The sequence below is a fragment of the Barbus barbus genome, assembly GCF_936440315.1.
Source record: "Barbus barbus genome assembly, chromosome: 23".
NCBI classification, from domain to species: Eukaryota; Metazoa; Chordata; class Actinopteri; order Cypriniformes; family Cyprinidae; genus Barbus; species Barbus barbus.
This window is the reverse complement of record NC_136751.1, coordinates 10699226-10723676: the sequence shown is the minus strand read 5'-3', so window position 1 is coordinate 10723676 and position 24451 is coordinate 10699226. Positions and strand designations below refer to the sequence as shown.

At 39.8% G+C, this 24451-nt stretch overlaps 1 protein-coding gene across 1 annotated transcript; it reads right to left on the bottom strand.

The window, feature by feature from the left end:
- Nucleotides 1-18548: 18548 nt before the first annotated feature.
- Nucleotides 18549-22308, bottom strand: LOC306842769 (forkhead box protein F1). Its single transcript, XM_079373830.1, has 2 exons — nucleotides 21072-22308; nucleotides 18549-19767 (listed from the first exon to the last, which is right to left on the bottom strand). The coding sequence occupies exons 1-2, from the start codon at nucleotides 22051-22053 to the stop codon at nucleotides 19604-19606; spliced, it is 1146 nt and encodes a 381-aa protein (XP_079229956.1). The 5' UTR covers nucleotides 22054-22308; the 3' UTR covers nucleotides 18549-19603.
- Between the last annotated feature and the right edge of the window lie 2143 nt (nucleotides 22309-24451).

Here is a 24451-nt window from a genome sequence, read left to right as displayed (position 1 = left end):
TTTAACCAACTTTTGGTGCTTTTGGCAGTGTGGGCAGGTGCCAAATCCTGCTGGAAAATGAAATCAGCATCTTTAAAAAGCTGGTCAGCAGAAGGAAGCATGAAGTGCTCCAATATTTCTTGGTAAACGGGTGCAGTGACGTGGGTTTTCAAAAAAACACAATGGACCAACACCAGCAGATGACATTGCACCCCAAATCCTCACAGACTGTGGAAACTTAACACTGGACTTCATGCAACTTGGGCTATGAGCTTCTCCGCCCTTCCTCCAAACTCTAGGACCTTGGTTTCCAAATGAAATACAAAACTTGTTCTCATCTGAAAAGAGGACGTTGGACCACTGTGCAACAGTCCAGTTCTTCTCCTTAGCCCAGGTAAGATGCCTCTGACGTTGTCTGTGGTTCAGGAGTGGCTTAACAAGAGGAATACGACAACTGTAGCCAAATTCCTTGACACGTCTGTGTGTGGTGGCTCTTGATGCCTTGACCCCAGCCTCAGTCCATTCCTTGTGAAGTTCACCCAAATTCTTGAATCAATTTTGCTTGACAATCGTCATAAGGCTGTGGTTCTCTCGGTTGGTTGTGCATCTTTTTTTCCACACTTTTTTTCCTTCCACTCAACTTTCTTTTAACATGCTTGGAAACAGCACACTGTGAACAGCCAGCTTCTTTGGCAGTGAATGTTTGTGGCTTACCATCCTTGTGAAGGGTGTCAATGATTGTCTTCTGGACAACTGTCAAATCAGCAGTCTTCCCCATGATTGTGTAGCCTAGTGAACCAAACTGAGAGACCATTCTGAAGGCTCAGGAAACCTTTGCGCAGGTGTTTTGAGTTGATTAGCTGATTGGCATGTCACCGTTTTCCAATTTGTTGAGGTAGTGAATTGGTGGGGTTTTGTTAAATGTGAGCCTAAATCATCACAATTAAAAGAACCAAAGACTTAAACTACTTCCGTCTGCACTGAATTTATTTAATAGTCGAGTTTCACAATTTGAGTTGAATTACTGAAATAAATGAACTTTTCCACGACATTCTAATTTATTGAGATGCACCTGTATATAAACACTTCACACATTCTTTGAAGGCATCCATAACATTGTAATGAATTCTGCCACCACTAGGGGCCGCTGGCGAGCTTTATTGCGGATTATGACCTATGCTGCCACCACCTTTAATTCTGACCCGGTCTGGTCCGGGAGGAGCACACAAAACACACTCCAAAACAAGAATTACAAAGAATTACACTTTATTAGCAACAATAGCAGCCATATGGCATTGTCTCACTTAAATATCCTGATTACATATACCGGTCATATTAGTTCATTAAACCGTGAACACACATTTAAAAGGGAATCAAATACTCATTCCAGATTCACAGCACACTATAAATATGGTGACATCTCATGCAAAGCACACTTAATTAGAAACTCCAAACATCAATCACATGCCCTAAGTGTAATAACCAGCACAGGCAATCGACATACAATTCAAGAGGACAGTAATCACTAATGGCTGAACACAACAAAAACAACACACATAAATCATATAGAAGGATTAAAATGATTTCGGACTTCCCTGTCCACGCCCGACGACACCCTGCCGTCACTGTGAAGACTCAACCTTCCCCACCGCGACAATGATAGGAAGGTCTCTTTCAACCAGCCGCCAGGTCCACCTACACTCTCGTCCCTATATCTACCTAAAGTTCCTCCCCACTATCTACCTCCAGGCCAATAAGTGGGACCCCGGTTTTCTTCACGCCAGTGGTGCTAGCCAACCACGAACGCCACGGATCCCTTTTGTGAACCCAGCAGGCTTAGAAAACACAGTTTATCAGTCTCTTTCACCCCTCTCGTGTCAAACAACCAACCCCCATTTTAAAGATATCCAATTATTACTCATTGTCCACAGGTGTCCTCGAAAACATCATTCCTTCCGTGTTTGTCCATAGCAATGATGTCACGCACCGTCAATCGAATCATAATCATTACATGATAGTGTAAAAGGTTTATCTGTAGCCCTGTATGAATTAAGCCTTGACAGACATGAATCATAAAATTATTTTGCTTTTCTCTTAGTCACCCTCAAGATCCTCCACAAGTATTCACTCTTTTCAGCTGACCAGAAAGAGACAGAGCAGTGCAAAATCAATAGGCATCAGCCAGCAAAAGCTTTAGCATAGATGCTAAGGCTAACAAGTATGCATGCATGTTTTTCTTAACATTTGATTTGTCTGTGTAATTATTCCCTTCCATCATTTTACTAGTCTTAAGTTGTCACTTGTGTTGTTGCCATGCTTAATCAGATTGTCCAGGAACACCCTGGAAAAACAATAGTGATGAGGATGGAAACTAAGATGAGGCAAACTTGTGCACTTCCATAAGGTAAAACTCACAATACTGTTGCAAAGTTTGTTTTTTGTTTTGATGAAAGGGTTAATTTACTGAAATCCAAGTAGTCATGTACTCACCCTCATGTTATTCCTAACATTTCTGTCGCTGCATTGACAGTATACACAAATACCACTATGATGGTTCAGAAAGTTCATAAAAAGATTGTAAAACTAATCCATATGAATTCAGTAATTTATTCTATATTTTCTGAAGAGACTTGATCGCTTTGTATGATGAAAATATTGAATTTAGGCTTTTTATTCACATAAACATTTATCAACACAAACATCAGATATGGTAAATGGAAGGAATTGTTTTGAATGAAGTGAAGGAACTTTCACAGGAACTGTTTGTTTGCTGATCACGGTTTGTGAATAGAAGCCTAATTTCAATAAGAGAACCATGTCTCGTCAGAAAATTTGAACAAAACTGCTCAATTCCTATAGATTAATTTTACACTCTCTTTATGAACTTTTTGAAGCATCAAAGTGGTAGCTGTGTGGACTCAATGGATGGATATAAATCTCTGTTTTCATTAAAGTATATTCACTTTTGTTTCAAACATGAGCAAAAGACTATGGAACACAATGAGGGTGAGTATTGTGTCAGCATTTTCACTTTGGGTGAACTAACCCTTTTGTTTCATAGAAAGGACCGCAGGCTCTTAGTAGGCTATAGTTCTCGCCCTGGAACGTCGGTCAGAACGTAGGACAGGAGGCAGGAATCAATTTGAACCGTTTACTGAGTTTTCTTCAGCAGCACAGACATACATTAGACAGTATAGTAGTTGCAGCAGAGGGGGTTACACTCTTGGTATATGTTGTGTGGTTTTCTCCAATGGACGCACACAGTTCTTTATAATCACCACCCTCAGTGTATTGCGATCTCTGGAACTGTCCACTTGTGGAGCGCGTCTACATATCACATGCGCATCCCACGTGCTTGATCATTTTCGGTGCGTCCGTCAATGGCCACTAGAGGGAGCCTTTGCGCTACCTTTGTAACAGCCGCCCCCACATTTGCGAAGTAAATGTGCTCCAAAGGAATTTAATCCTCATTAGGCAGTTCAGGCAGCTTGATTAACTTTACTACAGGTCTGGTAAATCTTTTCTCATGGACTTTAACCTCGGCTGCTCTCACATGTCCATCAGCACTTGGAAACACTCTTTCCACTTTGCCGACTAACCATGAAGCCCTTGGTAACTGGGCGTCAACCAACATCACCACAGAACCCTCAGTAAGGTCTGCAGTATTCCCTTGCCATTTTTGCCTCAGCTGAAGACCAGGTAAGTAGTAACGTATGAACTTAGCCCAGAAATGATCCACTAAGATTTGACTCTGTCTCCACCGCCTGCGACTCAAGCTTTCCGAGTCATGGTAGACAACTTGAGGCAATGAACTATTAGGCCGCCCCATCAAAAGGTGATTGGGGGTTATGGGGTCTACATCTGAGATATTAGCTGACACATACCCCAATGGTTTGGAGTTCAAGATAGCCTCCACCTCAATCAGAACTGTTCGTAGTACCTCCTCCGGAACACTCTGAGCCCCAATGGTAGTGCTGAGTGCTGCCTTAACAGAGCGAATCTCCCGCTCCCACACTCCTCCAAAATGTGGAGCTGCTGGAGGATTGAAATGGAAGTTGATCTGATGCTTTGCCAGCGACTCCTGCAGCTCAGGACTCATTGCAGAGAAAGCTTCTCTCAACTCATTTTCCCCCCCTCTGAAATTTGTCCCTTGATCAGAGTAAAGCTCAGCAGGGGTACCACGGCGTGCGGTGAACCTCCGTACAGCCATCAGGAAGGCATCTGAGTCAATAGAGGTTACCACATCCTAATGCACTGCTCGAGTCGTGAGGCATTTGAATATAATGCCCCACCTTTTCTCTGTACGCCTGCCGATTTTCACCTGAAAAGGCCCAAAGCAGTCCATCCCTGTAGAATAAAAGGCGGGCTTGAACAAACGAAGTCGGGCAGGAGGCAAGTCAGCCATCTTTGGCACAACAGGTCTGGATCTCATCTTCTGACACTCTAGACAAGTACGCTGATGCCTCCGAACAGCTTCACGCCCTCTTAATATCCAGTATGACCGTCGGAGTTCAGCGAAGACACGCTCTGGTCCAGGGTGACATAACTTCTGATCAAAATCCTGGATTAACAGTTTGGTGATTCCATGGCTCGGATCCAGTACAATCGGGTGTTTAAAGTTTGGATCTAAATCTTCTGCTCTGCGGAGACGCCCGCCTACCCGTATTACTTCATCCTTAGAGTCGAATTCAGGACAGAGAACAAGAAGGCGACTACTGGAAGGGATCGGTTTGTTAGCTTTAAGAAGGTGGTATTCCTCCGGGAAACTTTTGAGTTGGGACTGTTTAATGAGGAGAGAGACTGCCTGCTGATAAGATCTTGCAGTAGGTTGATCAGCTTTATCTGCTTCTTCACGATGGAGTATACGTATGGTGGCCTCTACTAATTCACCCCATGTAGCATAGTGGCTTACCTCAGGGATAGAGCTATCAGAAGAGGTTGAGATAAAATGGCACAACAAAGAACGTCGTAGTTCTGAAGGATCTTCTTCACCTGGACCTGCTGGAGCTTCCGGCCACTCATGCGGTGGTCGTAACAGAAAGGATGGGCCTTGACACCACCTATTTGGCCGTGCTAATTCTGCCAGATTTTTGCCCCTGGTCAGATCATCTGCTGGATTGAGGGTCGAGCTCACATACCTCCATGACTGCTGATCTGTGAGCTCTTGGATTTCAGCAACCCTAGTTCCCACAAAGACCTTAAAACGACATGAGTCTGACTTAAGCCAGGTCAGGACCGTGGTCGAGTCAGACCACAAGACAGTATTCCTGATGGGTAAGGTGAGCTCACTGACTACCAACTTCGCAAGTTGAGCTCCAGTAACTGCCGCACAAAGCTCCAGCCTTGGTACGGACTGTTGTCTTTTCGGTGCGACTCGAGATCTGGCCAGCAGGAAAGCCAAGTGGACACTACCATCAGCATCCTCAGAGCGTAGGTAGGCCACTGATCCATATGCTCTCTCGGATGCATCACAGAACACATGGACATCCCTAGTCACATCTGGCTGGTCCATAGTCGTGGGAACATAGCAGCGAGGTAAGGTAACGTGAGATAATTCCGGCAGTTCTGCTACCCATTCCTTCCAGGCTTGCAGCAGCTCCTCAGGTAATAATGGGTCATCCCACTCTCTGTGTTTATCCCAGAGTCGCTGTACAAGCACCTTAGCACGAGTTGTATATGGCAATATTAGCCCCAAAGGGTCATACTGTCTGGCCAATGTTCGGTACACTGTACGCATTGTTGTTGGGCCATAGTCTTCCAGTCGATGTTTATAGCCAATGGTATCTGTAGGGCAGTGCCATTTTAGTCCTAAGGTAGACTCTTGGACATCAGCAGAGCTCTGGGTTAGCCACAGTTCAGCATTGTCTGAGCGCGCATCTTGAGGTAGATGGCTGAGGATGTCAGGGGCATTGCTGGCCCACTGGTGGATTTCAAAGCCACCTGATGCCAACAGGGACCGTAATTTGTCAAGTAAGTATTTGGCTTCAGCTTTCGATGGTAAACTCTGTAGACAATTGTCTACGTAGAAGCACCTGTCAACTGACATCCTGACATCATCTCCTTCTCTGCTGTGATCATGGACGTGCCGCTGGAGTGCATATGTAGCGCAACAAGGAGAACATGTGGTACCAAATGGCAGAACCTGCCATTCATAAACCACAGGAGGCACATCACGGCAGAGATTCCGCCACACAAACCGAAGAAGGGGCTTGTCCTCAGGCAGAAGGCAGACCTGGTGGAACATGGCCTTAATATCTCCACTTATTGCAATGGCATGCTCGCGAAACCGAAGCAGGACCCCCAGAAGTGATGGACCAAGGGTAGGACCAGGAAGAAGCGATTCGTTGAGATTGCGGCCTTGGAATTGGTAGGAACAATTAAATACTACGCGGTTCTTCCCATTATGTTCCACCAAATGATGGGGAATGAACCATGATTTTTCACTCGGTGCAGCTTCCTCTGGGGTCAGCTTACGAACAGAGCCTGCCAGTTCAAGCTTGCTCATTTCTGCAGTATATGCTGAGGCTTTGTCCTCATCCTTAGCAAGCCGCTTCTCTATACCGCGGAGGCTTGGCATGACGGCGTCTTTGGCTGCATGGTAAGGAGAGGTACCTCTCTTCCGTAACAGAGGTGTCGCATAATGCTGGACATTGTTATGCTCAACACGGATGGTTTTACTTTCCAGCAGTTGAATTGCCTCTTGATCCTCTCGTGATCGTGTTACCTGTTTCTCTGATCTGAATGGTAGTGTATCCACTTGCCATAACTTCTCCACATTTCTCAGAAGTTCAACTGTTTCAGGGTTTACAGAGGTCAGGTAACAGTTCTGAGATCTAGAACGCTGTGGTAGATCTCTAGCAGGGCCCTGTAGTGTCCACCCTAATCTCGTCCGTATGGCAGCTGGTCCTCCTGGTGGTCCCAGACGCACTGGTTCTACTGGAGTGATCAAATGAGGCTGATCAGCTCCAATGAGAAGAAGTGGAGAAACTCGATCAAAGGGTTCAAGTGGCAAGCCTCTGAGATACTTGTGCCTTTTCTGTAAGGTAGCAAGTGGGTAAGAATGATCAGCTAGGCCCAGATTCTGAGCAGTGAATGCTCCACAAATGTGGTAATTCTGTTTTGGCTGTGAGGCAGGGGAAACACTGAAAGAGACAGATGCTCCTTGAAGCACTTTGGTTTCTTGCCTTATTGTTCTCAACGCCAGTTCCTCAGAAATGCCACGCATGCCGAGCTTATTTGCGGCCTCACAAAAAAGTATGGTCCTCTCTGATCCATCATCGAGGACGGCATAAGTCTCCAGAGCTCGTCCTCGATACTGCAGACTAACCTTCACCACTTTCAGCAATACCCGGCTGCAGTCTGTGGGTCGATTCAGGTAGGCAGTACCAACAGCAGAGCTCAGCATGCATATGCCTTCCTTACCTGCCTTGACATTAACCTCATGCAGGATCTGGAGGTGTTTATTTTGACAAATGCTGCATGGTTTCTTGAGAGTGCAGTCAGTCACAGCATGAGATCGACCACATTTCAAACACCTCTTGTTCTCTGTGATCCAATTATGGATCTGCTCTGTGGTGAAAGTTTGGAAAGTTGCACACTGACTTAAGAAGTGTTCAGAGCTCTCACAATAGGGACAATAAGGATGCACTTTACTTCTTTTCCGGCCTGAGGTGGATGCTTTGGATCCTGGTTCTGGGCTCTTCATCTGGGCGACAGCTTTGGCACCATGGAGGACTGTGGCTGGTCTGGTTAGTCGGACTGGCTTTACTCGGCTCTCAGGATTTCTTTTATTGGGTGGTTCAGTATAACTCTGACACCATGCCTCGTACTGGAGCCACTTTGAGAATTCAGGTAATGTGTAGACTGAATCAGACTGACAATACAGGTGTCTGCAGAAGTCTGCCTGCAACTCAGAAGGTAGTTTGCCAAGCAGTCTGGCGACATGGGAGCCACATTTCAGCTCCACTTCTCCCCCTACACCGAGGGTTTCCAGCATTCCAACAAGAGCTCTGATCTGCAGTGCAAACCGTTGAAAGGCCTCATGATCCCCCCTCCTGATGTCAGGAGCATCCATGACTTGGGCAATTCTTTTGAGGGCCAACTGATGTGGCTGACCGAACCTCTCGTTTAAGGCTGCCATTGTGTCAGAGTAAGGGGTGGAAGAGCTCAAGTAAGAGTCAGCGATGAGGGAGGCTTCCTCTAATTTAAGACGGTCCACCAATATTTGGTATTTAAAGAGCTCGGTGGCATCAGCTGGCAGCAAATTTTGCAATGACATCTTCAGCCTGGCGAATTCTGCAGGGTCTCGATGAATCAACATGGGGATCCGTGGTTTAGGGCCTAAATAGACTTTCTCCTGGACTGGCATCGGTGTAGGAAAGATCTCGTAAGAAGATGGTTGCGGCTGACTGTATGGCATCTCAGGGTATGTAAGCCACGGTTCAGTCCGTTGCGCTGATCGAGGAGCATACATGGATTGATGCTGTTGTTGTGGAAGAACAGCCAGCCAGTGTGCCGAGTGAGGTAAAGAATACGGAGCTTGGGTTGGAGGGCAGGGGTGGTAAGGATGTAGTGGACTGAACTGACCCTGTCTATCTTGTAGCACGGGATTAGGCCTGATATCCCATCTGAGAGGCATGGATTGGTGATTCTGGACTGAATTCACAAGCGCCGGAGCTTCTTGTCCATAATAGGGCTGTGCTACAGATTTCTTTGCAGCTAGTTGCACTGGATTCGAACGACTGATGGAAGTAACATAGCTGATTGGGAATTTACACTCTACTCTAGCTCTGTAAGGAGTATCATGACATACAGGAGGTGGGATTACCTGCACTGTAGTTCGAATTCTCTGGGGTGTTAAGGGTGGAACTGAATGGGGCTCGTCTGAGGACACAGCTAAGACTTGGGACCGAAGTGGCGAGACCTGGGATGACGCAGAGATGGAGGCCGGTGAGGATGGATGAGCAGAGTTGGAAAGTGACTGCCTTGTTGCAGGTGAAGAGACTTGCAGGAACGGGCGAGTGTCGGCCTCCTCCAATACACAGCATTTAGATAGTACATGCTGGCGCACTCTGTCACGTAAACTCCTTATGAGTTGGGTGTCTTGGCCAAGCTGAGCTTGAATGTCCTCTAATTCAGTATAAAAGGCTCCCCACTCATCTCTTGCAGCGTACCGACTTTCAGACATGACAGATGCTAAATCCACTGAAGGCCTCCTCTTAGCAGTTCCATCACTCTCGGTATTGCCCTCCTCTTCGGTTCTAACTGTAGTCTGTGCTGCCATATTTCCTACATGGGAGGAAGTCAGTTCTCTGTGGCCAGCTACATTCACTTGGTAGTCTGACAGATAGGTTGGCAATCGGATTTGCCGTTTTGGCCAAACAGATTCTGAAAGGTCTTCACTCTTGTCTTTAGAAGTAGCCATCCTTAACCAGGGTAAGCCCTGAGATCCGGCTCGAAGGACCAAAATGTTTCATAGAAAGGACCGCAGGCTCTTAGTAGGCTATAGTTCTCGCCCTGGAACGTCGGTCAGAACGTAGGACAGGAGGCAGGAATCAATTTGAACCGTTTACTGAGTTTTCTTCAGCAGCACAGACATACATTAGACAGTATAGTAGTTGCAGCAGAGGGGGTTACACTCTTGGTATATGTTGTGTGGTTTTCTCCAATGGACACACACAGTTCTTTATAATCACCACCCTCAGTGTATTGCAATCTCTGGAACTGTCCACTTGTGGAGTGCTTCTACATATCACATGCGCATCCCACGTGCTTGATCATTTTCGGTGCGTCCGTCAATGGCCACTAGAGGGAGCCTTTGCGCTACCTTTGTAACACCTTTAAAGTACATTTCATGATCAAAGTTTATACATTCATCGTTGCACAGAGTAATTAACTTTTTCCACTCTTTTTTTCTTTAAACAAATTTTTGTTTTTGCTGTTTACAGTCCTGCACCTGCACCAGTATTGAAATCCATCTCAGTCAGAGGGAGGACCTGCCATACCTATGATACTCAACTATATATCTCAACAAGACCAGATGAAACTTCTAAACTATCTAAGCTAATAGATTGTGTAAAAAATGTAAAAGATTGGATGACCAATAATTTCTTCCTATTAAATTCAGATAAGACAGTGATATTATTATTGGACCAAAAAACAGTACACAGAATCACTCTTGGATTACAATTTGCAACTAGACGGATGCACTGTTACGTCCTCTAAAGTCAAAAATCTGGGTCTTATATTAGACAGCAACTTGTCCTTTGAAAATCATATTTCCCATGTTACAAAAACAGCATTCTTCCATCTTAGAAACATTGCCAAGCTTCGAAACATGCTACCTGTTTCTGATGCAGAAAAGCTAGTTCATGCATTCATGACCTCTAGACTGGACTATTGTAATGCACTGCTAGCTGGTTGTCCTGCATCTTCAATAAACAAGCTACAGATCCAAAATGCAGCAGCTAGAGTTCTTACCAGGTCAAGAAAATATGATCATATTACCCCAATTTTACAGTCTCTGCACTGGCTACCTATTAAGTTCCGTATCATTTACAAAATATTATTACTTGCCTATAAGGCCCTAAATGGTTTAGCTTCTGCGTACCTAACTCGTCTTCTACCACGCTATAATCCAACCCGCTCCCTAAGGTCGCAAAACTCTGGACTGTTGGTAGTACCTAGGATAGCAAAGTCCACTAAAGGAGGATCTTTTTCACATCTGGCTCCCAAACTCTGGAATAGCCTTCCTGATAACGTTCGGGGTTCAGACACACTCTATCTGTTTAAATCTAGATTAAAGACACATCTCTTTAACCAAAAATTCACATAATGCATTTTATAATCTTGTACCGCAGTCATATCTGATCAAATGTACGGTAACACTTTATAAGAACGTCCAGTTATAAGTCATTTATAAGTGATTAGTTAATGATTAATCATTTACAAAACATTCATAAGCGATTAATAAGTGATATGCTAACAATTTGTGTATGTTTTGTTAATTCATTTAAAAGTCAGTTACAAGTAATTAGCTAATGATGAACTAATCATTTACAAAACATAACTATACATTCACAAATGATTAAGTAATATGCTAACGATTTATAAATCTGTCATAAGTTATCTTTATAAATAGCATCATGAAATAATTAAACACATCCTTAATGGTTAATAGTTACTAGTTAATATATTATTAATCACTTATAAATCATTGAAATGTCAACATTGTACTATTATCTCAATAAACATTATAAATCATTTACAAAGCTTTCTGCATCCCCTAATCTAAAGTGTAAACTACTCATCAGTTGTAAATGTTTTACAAACCTTCCAGGTTACAGGTTGTTTGTGAATATATATATATATATATATATATATTTACGCACACACGACTGGAAACCATAAAGTTTGTAAAACATTTACAACTGATGAGTAGTTTACACTTTAGATTAGGGGATGCAGAAAGCTTTGTAAATGATTTATAATGTTTATTGAGATAATAGTACAATGTTGACATTTCAATGATCTATAAGTGATTAATAATATATTAACTATTAACTATTAACTATTAACCATTAAGGATCTGTTTGATTATTTCATGATGCTATATTTAAAGATAACTTATGACAGATTTATAAATTATTAGCATATACTTAATCATTTGTGAATGTATACTTATGTTTTGTAAATGATTAGTTCATCATCATCTAATCACTTGTAAATGATTCAAAACTTATTCTACAAAACATAGATAAAAATATTAACATATCAATTATTAATCATCTATGAATGCATAGTCATGTTTTGTAAATGATTAGTTCATCATTAGCTAATTACTTGTAAATGACTTTTAAATGAATTAACAAAACATACACAAATTGTTAGCATATCACTTATTAATTGCTTATGAATGTTTTGTAAACAATTAGTTAATCATTAACTAATCACTTATAAATTACTTATAACTGGACGTTATTATAAAGTGTTACCAATGTACATTATTATTATTCTTCAGCTTGGGTTGAACAAATAATTTTTGCTTAGATGGAACAGCAGCTACGCTAATTATGTCTCTATTTGTTTCTCTGTTTCTGCCACGGGATTAAAAGCCCGCGGTAACTAGGAATTACAGAAGCTTCAGTCTGGATTCAACCCTTAAATGATCTGAGATGACCGAACACCTGAGAAAAGATAATGCCAACCCCTCAGAGGACCTCAGAGGATGCCAACGCTCAGACAACATACAGAATTACCAAATTTTGCCATAATTTAAATATATTACGGTTCTGCAATATATAAATATATTGTGGAAACTTAATTTCCTGTAGAGCTGCTTTGCAATGATTTGTATCGTAAAAAGCGCTATACAAATAAACTTGAACTTGAACTTCAGGTGTGTTTGATTAGGGTTGTAGCTAAACTCTTCAGGATAGTGGGTCCCCAGGAACAGGGTTGAAGACCTCTGCTTTAAAGTGTTGTTACAACCCAATGAATTTAAGGCAGGGGTGCCCAATCCTGCTTCTGGGGAGGCAGGATCCTGCAGAGTTTAGCTTCAACCCCAATTAAACACACATAAACCAGCTAATCAAGGTGTTCAGGATCACTACAAACTTCCAGGCAGGTGTGTTGGAGCAGGTTTCGACACGCCTGACTTAAGTGGCATGAGCGTGTTACATCCACTATTAAATCTTATTTTGGTGCTGAAAAGGTAACAAACAACTGTTGTTGCACCACATCACTGGTGATTTATTTACAACAAAACTATACAAGTGTAAATGTGCAATTTGAAATTAATATTTTTGTGTATTTATTTTTTTCTAAAAAGCAGAGTGAGGGGGAGAAAGGAGAAACGAATAAAGAAAAACAAAGGATTGGATGAATAAAGCTGGTACCATGTAATATGCATTGCTAAGAACTTCATTTGGACAGCTTTAAAGGCAATTTTCTCAATATTTTGAATTTGTTGCACCCTCAGATTCCAGATTTTCAAATAGTTGTATCTCAGGCAAATATTGTCCGATCCTCACAAAGCATACATCAATGGAAAGCTTATTTATTCAGGTTTCAGATGATGTATAAATCTCTTTTTTGAAAAATTGATGTATTGTTTTGTATTTGTGTTTGATGTTTTGTATTCCATGGTCACATTTATGTAATTGATTTTAAGCAATAGTACCTTGTTTTGTTTACATTCTATAAAGCCCAGTGACTGTGAAGATGATGTGATCAAGGGTGTGGTGATTGGAATCCTAGGGGATGTGGACCTCTCCCAACGTTCTACAATGACGTTTCCCTGATGATTGAGGAAGAAGTGGTAATGAGTCACCTGAGTTACATCAACAAATGCTTTTCTGAACCTGATGGGCCTGGTGTACACATTAAGCACTGTAAGCATTAAACGCTGTATCATTTCACATTTGAAGTGATACAGCGCCTGTTTATTGGAGTCGGGTCAGACTGTTGCACCGAAAGAGTTCATTTTGAAGAGCAAGTGGCTGTGATAAGACAGAAAAACAAACAAACAAACAAAAAAATGTTTTCCTTCTTGCTACTGTTTAATCGATGGACTGGTTTTAAAGGTGCCATAGAATGGAAAACTGTATTTACCTTGGCATAGTGGAATAATAACAGTTCTGTACATGGAAATGACATACCGTGAGCTAGGGTTGGGCGACGTCTACCAAATTGGCATCGGACGATGTCTACAATGAAACATCGTGATGGACGATGACATTGGGGGGTGGGGTTAGGGGTGTGCCCAAAGCGTGAATCCGTATGCAGAAAAGCACGGAAAACAAATAACTCGTTCTAAGGAGCCACTTAAAGAGACATTAGCCACTAGCTAGCGGTTGCCCGTTACGTTACAGCACATGAAAGTTACTTACCACACTTACCACATACACAGAGTAAGGAGAGATAACTGACAGGACAATGGCGAATGATTTGCAGATACTGAGCACCACTGACAAATATCTAATCTTGTGAAATGTGTGGTAAGTACTGCCGCTCTGTAGTATAGAGTCTGTGTGATCGAGAATCTCGAAAGTGAAATGAGAGTGCACATTCGAAAGCGGTTTCAATGTCCTGCATATTAGTAGCGGGTCCCTGATGCCCGCAATTTATATACAGTATAATTACCCAATGATTTAATTGTGAGAGAAAGTATTGAAATCTATATATATATATATATATATATATATATATATATATATATATATATATATATTTTTTATCCTCCCATTTCGTACACTATTTATTCCCTTTAGGGGTTCCGTAGTACCGTATAGTTCATTTCTGAACATGGTATTGGGATGTGGCGGATTGCGGAAGAGGGGGTGGGGGGGAAGGAATCACGATGTCGGCTCAACATCGTGATGTCTGTCAGCCATCAGCTATGGACAATGGCACTGTCTATCAGCCCAACCCTACCATGAGCCTCAAACACCATTGTTTCCTCATGTAAATATCGTGGATGCAAAAGACAGCTGAAAAATAAGCGAATCAGAACATAACACCGACTGTGACGTTACAGTTGGGATCACTAATAGTTACGCCCCCAACATTTGCTTGTTCTAGATCTCACCAGCCGAACCATCAGAAGTTCTGCAGGTATTGTGAAGAAACAAGCGAGTGCAACAGCGAAAATGGCAGATAATAATTGAAATAAATGTTATTCATTTCACATTTATGGCTGTGAAATTCGTTCCAGGCTGTGCAATGGATGTGAAGTGCAGGGATGGAACGGTTGCCTTGTACATTACAGTACATAAGATTTCACTTATGACTCTGTAAACAGAGTAAGGAGAGATGACTGAGGATGATGGCGAATGATTTACAGATCCTGAGCACCATTGACAAGCATCTGACCTTGTAAAATGTAAAAAAAAAGCAGTTGAAAGCAGTTTCAATCAGCCAATCAGATCAGAGCTCAACATTGAGCCTCACTGTGAAACAGCCAATCAGAGCAGAGCTCAACATTATTATTCATGACCCTTCCAAATAAGGTAATAACAAACCATTTAATTCTAGGGAGAAATCATAGGGTTTTAAATGGACATGTAAAACCGTTTCTGGAGAATTTTTGCCCTTACCTAATACCTTCTATTTAGATGTCAGAGAACAATTTAAAATATTGTATCAATGTATCAATACAAATATTGTATCATAATATTGATACAAATATTGTATCAAATATTGTATGGCACCTTCAAAGTGTAAGAACATTGTTGTTTTATCTCGTTGTTTTAAGTGGAACATTGGTATTCTTTAATATTTTTTCAAACTGACTGGTTTGTTGTTACCTTGAACTGCTTCCTTTGTACATGTTTGTGTGAGCTGTGTATATCTGAAGGTTTTACTTGTGTAGTGTTTTATATCTTGCAAGTGAATTGTGTTTGTGTTTTTGGATGCAATGTATCTGTTTAAAAATAAATGCTGAGACTTTCAATTTTGCAGTTGATTTCATAAAAAATCTGTTTCCAGATAGACATCTAGAATTTCTTGTCAAAGCAATGAAGTCCAGTAAACTCAAATAGTTAAGTTATTAGGAAAAAATACTATTTTAAGTGAATTAGACTTAGTTCATGGTTGTGAAAACATTTTTCAGTTGACTTAACTCAAAATTTTAAATGCTCATTAATTGATACAGTGTGTCCGCTCAATTTAATGCAAATTAGTTCAACAAATAAGTTGAGTGAACTTAACTCCTAATGTTTGCTAAACTTAACTGAGTCAATGCACCAAGATGACTTGACTAAGTCAAGTTGTCAACAAATTTGTTACAGAGAGTAGCTTGCTTTTTGAAATATTTTTATTAGTAGTATTTCATATTTTTATTTTTGTTTTGTGAGTTTGTAATATTGTGAAACCTTATTGTTTTAATAAAGGTGTATTTAAAATTCTAATTCTCTCTCTCTCTTTCTCTAATTGTTTTAATGAGTGTTTTTCAATGAAGGAATTAATTTGTGGTTTTAAGTCGTGTGCATCAATTAAAGCAGCGCATCAATATTAAACTAACTTGGAACTACCCCTGCATTAAATGGTTTTACTGCATACCTGCCAGCCAATCAGAATCCAGTATTCAGACAGACCATGGAATAAAGGCTGATATACAAGCCCATAAATATAATATATGCACAAAATGTAATCTTAACACTTTTGATGAATGGCAACAATGTTTGTTTATTTATTTATAATTTTGTCATTTCTTCCCATTACTGAAATTTTAGTCAGCTGAAACAGTTTTGAGGTTAATTAATATTGTCATTTGTTATTTAACACTCTAAAATGCTGGGTTATTTCTTTCTTTCTTTCTTTTTTTTGTTTTTTTACCCAAATGCTGGGTTTACCCTGTTGGGTAATTTTTTATATATTTACCCAGGTGATAGGTAGTCTTTCTGTAACTCATCTGCTGGGCCATTTTTACTGTAAGTACAAATGATAAACCCCATCACATACCTCAGTGTAACCCAATGTTGGGTAATTTGTGCCAAACCGGTGAAAACTGGATGCATTTGCCAGCAGTCACTTTGTGTTCAGTTCTGAGAGAAAACTTGACTGATGGGAAACTTCCTGAATGAAATTCAGGTATGTGTTACACTTCCTATCAAATTATTATTGTATAAATAGGAACACGTCTGTAGTCTCACATTTGTATTTATATTATTTATTCATTTATTTAGTTAGTTAGTTTAAATGCAGTTAACGTCTGCTTGGAACGCTAGCCGTCTACAAACGCAGCATTCACCGGATATCTACACTCAATGAAAACGACATGCCGGCTCCACCATGGAAGTTTCACCTCTAGCCAAACGGTCCGGACCAGACCAGACCAGGGCTGAAACATGACGCGACTTCGCTAACAAAGTTTCCGTGCGGTCCACTACAGCAGCGCTATTGATCTATAGTGAGCTTGTTGCAGCTGTTGTCGCGCTATGCGTTTGACGGGTTTACAAAATATACAGTATGTTATTTGAATCGCTGAATCAACCAAAATACAATAATTTATATAAACAAAAGTCATTTTTTATGTGTTAAATCAGGTAGACATAGCCTGGCTCTTTAATGCAAAATTACCACTTTTTACACTTTTTATACGAGGCTTATGAAATGGCGAGACGTAACTCAGGCTGTTTGATCGAGGTTCCATCCAGCGTAGCAACATACAGTAGGTGAAGTGTGTTATATTTAGTAGTCAGTGATTGATTAATAAAAGAATGGATGATTCTGTTAATAATTTTTGTTGTCACATTTTTAAGTTGTGTGTCAATTATACACTTGCCCTGAGAAACATTCACTGAATAAAAAGTATGACAGCTCGATCTGCTCATGTGTGGTCCCTGAGATCATGTAAACATCCACAGAAATCTTTGCGAGTTCAGCTCATGGTCACGGCCACGCACTAATAGTAGATTGCGTGTGTGCGCTCGTGCAGGGTTCAACATTGTGTTCGCTTGAGGGCCCCTGTAAGATTTCCAGATTTGAAATAAAATATTATTTGTTTTAACCGTTTGTTTCCTCATTTTAGCCGGATATAACTCACAAAAATAAAACCTCGAATTATATATTTATTGTATATAAACGTTGCCTAATGGTATACTATATATATATATATATATATATATAATATATATATAATTCGAATTATTTTTATGAGTTATATCTGGCTCAAATAAGGAATTATATGTGTGTGTGTGTGGAGAGAGAGAGAGAGAGAGAGAGAGAGAGAGAGAGAGAGAGAGAGAGAGAGAGAGAGAGAGAGAGAGATTTTGAAGTTTGGAAAAACCTTTTCCAAAAATAACTTCTATTCTTATAGAACCCAGAAACAAAATAAACTGATACACTTTTGACAAGAGAAGGGTTCTTTGCTAAACCTAAAGAAACAGAGAGTAACTAGGAGTTATCCTGTATTATTAATACTATCCAAACAATTCCATAATGATTTTTATATTGATGATGTTTAAATATATTATACAAGACAATAGTTACCAAAATATTATGTCACAAAACGTAAAAAAAAAAGTGACTAAAAGTAAAGCTTAAAGGAACAGCATTATTCAAAATATCTTGAAAAAATTTATGCAGGTTTAGAACGACATGAGGGTGAGAAAATGATGAAACATTTAAATTTTTGAGGTGAACTATTCCTAGTAAATTTATTACACTGGCTTTGAGGTCATGTTTCTGGAAATTGAGTAGAGCAAAAATAATTTTATTGCTTGGGAGTATTAATATAACATCAGTATTTCTATATAAAATATTATCTATCTATCTATCTATCTATCTATCTATCTATCTATCTATCTATCTATCTATCTATCTATCTATCTATCTATCTATCTATCTATCTATCTATCTATCTATCTATCTATCTATCTAGCAAGCATTAGATGACTGTATTACAATAAATGGGCATAAACATAAAAAAGTTTATGACCACAGAGAGTCAGGACCTCGGTTTAACGTCTCATCAATAAATATTTTAGCTGTAAGCGGTCAACCTCTCTCCAGGACTTAAATCAATCATGAAGAATGTACAAAAACAAAACAAAGAAACAACAACGAAAAACAGTATTATTGTGTTATTGTAGTTTGCCCTATTTACATTCTGCATTATGAATTCTGAATTATGGCCTATATGTCATTCAACTCTACAATCAATAAAATTAATTACTGGTTTGATGAATAATGTTCATCAAATCCATATTCAGTCCACAGATCTATAGGATTCAATATAGAAAAAAATCAAATCCACAAAACATAAACAATATATCGTTTAGAAAAAATTAAAATAAAAAATCATTTGAACAGGTATAGAAAACTTAATTTTTATTCTTTTAATTTTCAATAGAACTGAAGTATTACATCAACTAATGTTTAAAGTAATTGAAACAGGGGGAAAACCCCTACTAAAAGTTATTTTCTACACCATGTACAGTTTATACAGTGCTTGAGAAATAAGACGTGTCAATGTAGATATGTATACCACTTAAAAAAATCGAAATAACTAACAGTGCTTATATTTAATCTTAATGTTACATTGGGCAAATATTGCCAATAAAGCGGTCAATACTGTGGCTATAACTGTAGCCAAACATTAAACATTTGAAAAGAATAAATAAGTTGCGCTTTAGGTTTAAAAGTGCCTTCATTTCGTTACGGTTTTCACCTTTTAAAGCGAAATGAAAATTATTGTGGAAAAAAATTCTTACAAACGTTTCAAACTCGACTTTAAGAACAATAAGCCTGTATCAACATTGGAGCGTTTCACGCATCTTATCTCCGAGTGTGGTTGTCGTCCGCCAGCAGTGTTAGTATCAAGCTGTTGGAAACGAGATGCTTTTGATTTTATTTTGTCACAGGCCTTATTCGCAGAGCTGTAGTTTTTTTTCCATTTTGAAATCTCTAAAAGTAGCGAATCGGCCTTTCTAAAGTGCTCCTCTATTGAGTTTGTAGTTTTCTAACAATGCCTTTCAATTGGCAAATTCTGATTAGTAATTAACGGCTAATCTTAATTCCGTATTCCATGTTCCTTTCCAAAACAGCCATTTACAGACCACTCCATGGTTAATTTGGGTCTGTTTCTCGTCGTTGCATAGAGTAGTTGCATGCAACAATGCTGTCACATCACACATGGTTTGATGTCCTGATAGGAGACCTGCTGATGGTGGTAGAACGAGCTACTCCCCGGTGAATGCATCGATGAAGAGGTCATGGCGTTAAAAGAGAAGACAAACTCTTTCCTGTCACACATGCTGGGCGATTGGGAATGATAGCGCGGTATACCTGCGGGGACAGAAAATTAAACTGCATTGTTACAAAACTACATAGAATTCACCCTTAGTTTAACATGTTGCTTTAGTTTAGTTGATCATTTAAGTTCTTTATGAATACATTTAATGTTCCGTAATGTTTAATGTTTAGGTTGGCATGCTAAACGTTGTCTAATGGTATTTCAGTGTTTATTATTATCATTATTATTATTATTAGTAGTAGTAGCAGTAGTAGTAGTAGCATAGTAATGATAAAGAAACTGTTTCGGAGATTAACATTCGCCTGTGACATTAAGTGCATTCAGCGGGAAAATATTTCTGCATCTCCTAAAATCTTCTAGCCGGGGTGGGTGTGTGTGTGCAACTTAATATACCAGTAGCTATTAGAAATTAAATATTAGTTTGTGTAGGCTATAGGCAAGGTAAGGTGATGTATATATATGTATGTATATGTGTGTGTATGTGCGTGTGTGTGTGTGACCCTGGACCACAAAACCAGTCATAAGTAGCACGGGTATATTTGTTGCAATAGCCAACAATAAATTGTATGGATTGGTCAAAATTATCGATTTTTCTTTTATGCCAAAAAGAATTAGTATATTAAGTAAAGATCATGTTCCATGAAGACATTTTGTAAATTTCCTACCGTAAATATATCAAAATGTAATCTTTGATTAATAATAGCATGGCTAAGAACTTCATTTGGACAACATTAAAGGCGATTTTCTCAGTTTTTGTATTTATTTATTTATTGCTCCTTCAGATTCCAGATTTTCAAATAGTATATATATGTATATGTGTGTGTGTGTGTGTGTGTGTATAAACACGTCACCTTACCATTGTTAACGCGTTTTTATTTTAATTTCATATTATTTAAAAATTCATACGTTTAAAGAAATGTATTGCATTTTTTTTCTTCTGTAAAAAAGAAGAAAACTTTTTTTTCTCTTCTTCAATTGAGTTGTATAAATTGTATAAATTATTTTTATTTTATTTATTTATTTATTTTAAATCTGTTTTGTTAAAGAAAATGATCACACTTTGCATTACCGTGCATTACGTTTCTCTAAAAAATGCATAAACATTGATGAAAAATGTGACCAACACATACTAACTGAAGGGGAAGATATAATTGCACAAATGTATGTCGTTATGCTGCATAATTTTAGCTGGCCTGTTGTCTGTTAGCTTCAGATGTGTTATTCAAAAATAAATAAATAATTTAAAAAAAGATTCAGTAATACCTTATAAAACAACGAGATAAACTATTATTGTCAAACATGTCAGCCTGGGTCAAATTATCTTTAAAACATTTACCTTGAAGGTCGGTGGTTCCGTGGCCATTTTGGTGCAGGTAGGACTGTTCCAGAGAGTGTGTGGGTAAACTGGGCTGCAGTGGATTCGCTCCAGGGTTGCACGGAGAGAGCGGCTGCTGTTTGATGTAAGACGCCCCGTTGTTTAGAGGGGCCGGTGACGCTGGAGGCCAGACCGAGGCTGTGCTAGAATACACGGCATGCGGCTCCATCACTCCCCCGCTGGCAAGAAGCGGCGATGCAGAGTTGTCGTGGTGGGTGTATTCACTCCCCGAGGATCCCGTGCAACTGCCCATGTAGGAATGTCCACTATTCGTTGATAGATGGGACATGGAGTGTCCTGCCAAGCCCATTCCTTCCATATTGCTGGCCAAATGTCCATTCATCGTCCCAATCCCACTCTCCAAAGGTAAACTGTTTGGAAGACAAGACAGGCCCCCGCCGCCCCCCTGAAAGTTATAGGACTCGGGTATGTGATTGAATCCCAGCCCGTTCATCATGCTGTACATGGAAGGTTTGAGCGCCTGACATTTGCGCCTGAATCCCCGTGGCCTCCTGCGGAAAGATCCCTCCTCAAACATGAACTCGCTGGCCGGGTCGATGGTCCAGTAGTGACCCTTCCCGGGTCTGCCCAGACCCTTGGGCAGCTTAATAAAGCACTCGTTCAGAGACAGATTGTGACGCACCGAGTTTTTCCAGCCTTGATATGAACCTCTGAAAAACGGGAAGCGGCTCTGGAGGAACTGGTAAATTTCGCTCAGAGTCAGTCGTTTGGTTGGAGAGCTCTGGATGGCCATGACAATGAGAGCGATGTAAGAGTACGGGGGCTTTTCAGGACGACGGATTCCAGCGTTCGTCTTTTTTGTTTTGGTGCTGGAGGAGGAAGAGGAGGTCTCCATCACAGGCGTCTGTCCGTGCGGTTTCTCCGACATGGGGCTACTGTGAGCAGGGGTCTGCACGGAGGGCTGCTGGACTTCAGCAGTCATTCTTTACGCACACGCGCAAGTCAAAATCCACGAACAAAAATACTGCGATTTACGCTACTTATATTAATAACCAATTGAACTGCAGAAATTATCCCTCTTTCACTCTGGTTAGGCCGAATTGCGCACTACTCCTGTGATACCCACCATACAACTGAATACTGCAGGAAAAAGAGATTCTTTCGGCTTCAGATCCTGTCCTCTTGTTCTTTCTTTAGGAATTGAGCTTTTACTTATCTGTTTCCATCAGCCCCTCTCAGGCTCTTGAGCATGAGCACGTCAGAGTCACTCAGGGGCCGCCCAGTGTCCCTCCCACTGTCAGCTCTACTGAGGTGGGCTTCACCGACATCTACACAGCTATTTCACTATTAAGCAACGCGCGTTTGTAGTCTTATTTATTGTAAATAAAATAGCATATTCAGTGCACGTTAGCATAGATACTTTTTTTTTGCACAAAACAAAATGATTTTAAACCAATAATAAATTCAACTTAGTATTGAAACATTACTGGATGATCACCGCGTTTTGGGGCTTTTTAATAATATCAATGGGATACAAATGATTAATTCATTAATATAATTTGTACATTAAATACTGTGAACTTTACATCATTCTCACATTAATAAATAAAAAGAGCGAGGTTTAGGGAAGTTCAGATGCTTCAAAATCGCGTTATGCAGTAAGTTATTTTTTAAGAAATAACACCACTTTAAAAAGCCCATAATCGGTAGAAAATTGTTGCTTTTTTCCAGATAGACAGGAAAACAGACAAGATGTTTATACTACAGAATATAAACATTCTCTCTGAGCTTTTCAAATAAAAAATCAAGCCAAAAGCCTCGGTAGTGCAGCTAATTCACATAGAAAGCCGCATCCGCATTCTGAGTTTTACATAGAAATGTAAAGAATCCTGGGCTGTGGAAGAATGGAAGTTTTCGGTAACATTGCGTTGATGGAAACTCGGATGAAGACTACAAAATTCCGCTGTATCGCTTCATGAAGGCAAGTTCACACGAACCTTGTCAGTTGACATATTGCACCTTTTTTTTTTTTTTTTGCTTTGCGACTGACACTGATTTGCCTAATTGTGAACGTTATGGACAATATAGTAAAATAAATACGTCATGGGGTATGCAAATGTATATCAGTATCCTGCAGAAATTATCTTTCTTTCTTTCTTTCTTTCTTTCTTTCTTTCTTTCTTTCTTTCTTTATTTCTTTCTTTCTTTCTTTCTTTCTTTCTTTCTTTCTTTCTTTCTTTCTTTCTTTCTTTCTTTCTTTCTTTCTCTCTTATTTGCTCTCTTCCGGATCCAATATCTGAATCGGGAATGTGTATATGTTTTTATTTTTATTTTTGTACAGCACTCATGCTTGACTTTATTTATTTATTAAGTTAAGACAAACAATAATAACGAATTAATTTCTGTTGAATTCTGTTCATTTCTGTTGAAGACGCGTGCAGCCTATATACATAGGAGTTTCAAATGTTACTAATGGGGGGGGGGGGGGGGGGGGGGGGCTAATCTAGAAGAAACCTTTTTACTTGCTTTACTAAGAAATATCAACATTCAGGAGTGTATCTCTGTTATCAGTTCCCTTAAAGGTTTGGATGCATACTGATAGAGGTATTTTTTTCAAGGCTTGAAAAGGGCCCCGTTCTTTTATCAGCGCTATGGACCACCCAGAATGCGCTCGCTCTCCGCTTTTAATTGAGGTTGATGAGTTCATTTGTTCACCCCTTTACTACTGTGCCCTGTTCACTCTCACGTTAACTATTCAAATCTTAATATCAATAGATAATGCATCCTCAAATGTATACGTAATACGACTCTGTTTCATGGATTTGAGACCTGAAGCATGGTACAATTATTCACCTTTGGATGTGCAAACAAATAACATTTGGTTTTCTGCTCGCTCACTTCAAACAACCGAGTTGATTAAAATATACTGTTGAAAACCTGATTTTTATAATAATAATATTAATAATAATTATTATTATTATATTATTATAACAGACTGATTCGTCTCAGTCGATAGATTTCTTCTGTCTCAGTCAATGTTCACATTTTCCATGACGTCTTCCAATAAAATATTTGATAAATTGCGCTCCCGGCCACTTGGAAAGAGGAAAGCCACATTGTTCGCCTATGTTAGCATGACATAACATAAGTTTAGCTAAATTCATTATTAGAACACCGGCGTCACTAGCTGTTTGAGCATTGTTAGTTTCAGATAATAGTCTACTTTTACTTTATTGTAACTCGATCTCATTAATGACAAAAAAAAAAAAAAAAAGGCCTAGTTGGGATATGCATTATGAATTGTCTACAAAAAAAGTTAATGGATCCAACCACCGTTACACATTTGTAATGAAGCATTGAAATGTTTCATTTATTCAGCC

What these genes read in the sequence shown, in the direction of transcription:
- LOC306842769 (XM_079373830.1), bottom strand. Translation starts at nt 22,053, where the DNA reads ATGACTGCTGAAGTCCAGCAGCCCTCCGTGCAGACCCCTGCTCACAGT. An exon ending in CGGAACCACCGACCTTCAAG is followed by an intron (nt 19,768 to 21,071) that starts GTAAATGTTTTA and finishes CTGTCCCCGCAG; the next exon opens with GTATACCGCGCTATCATTCC.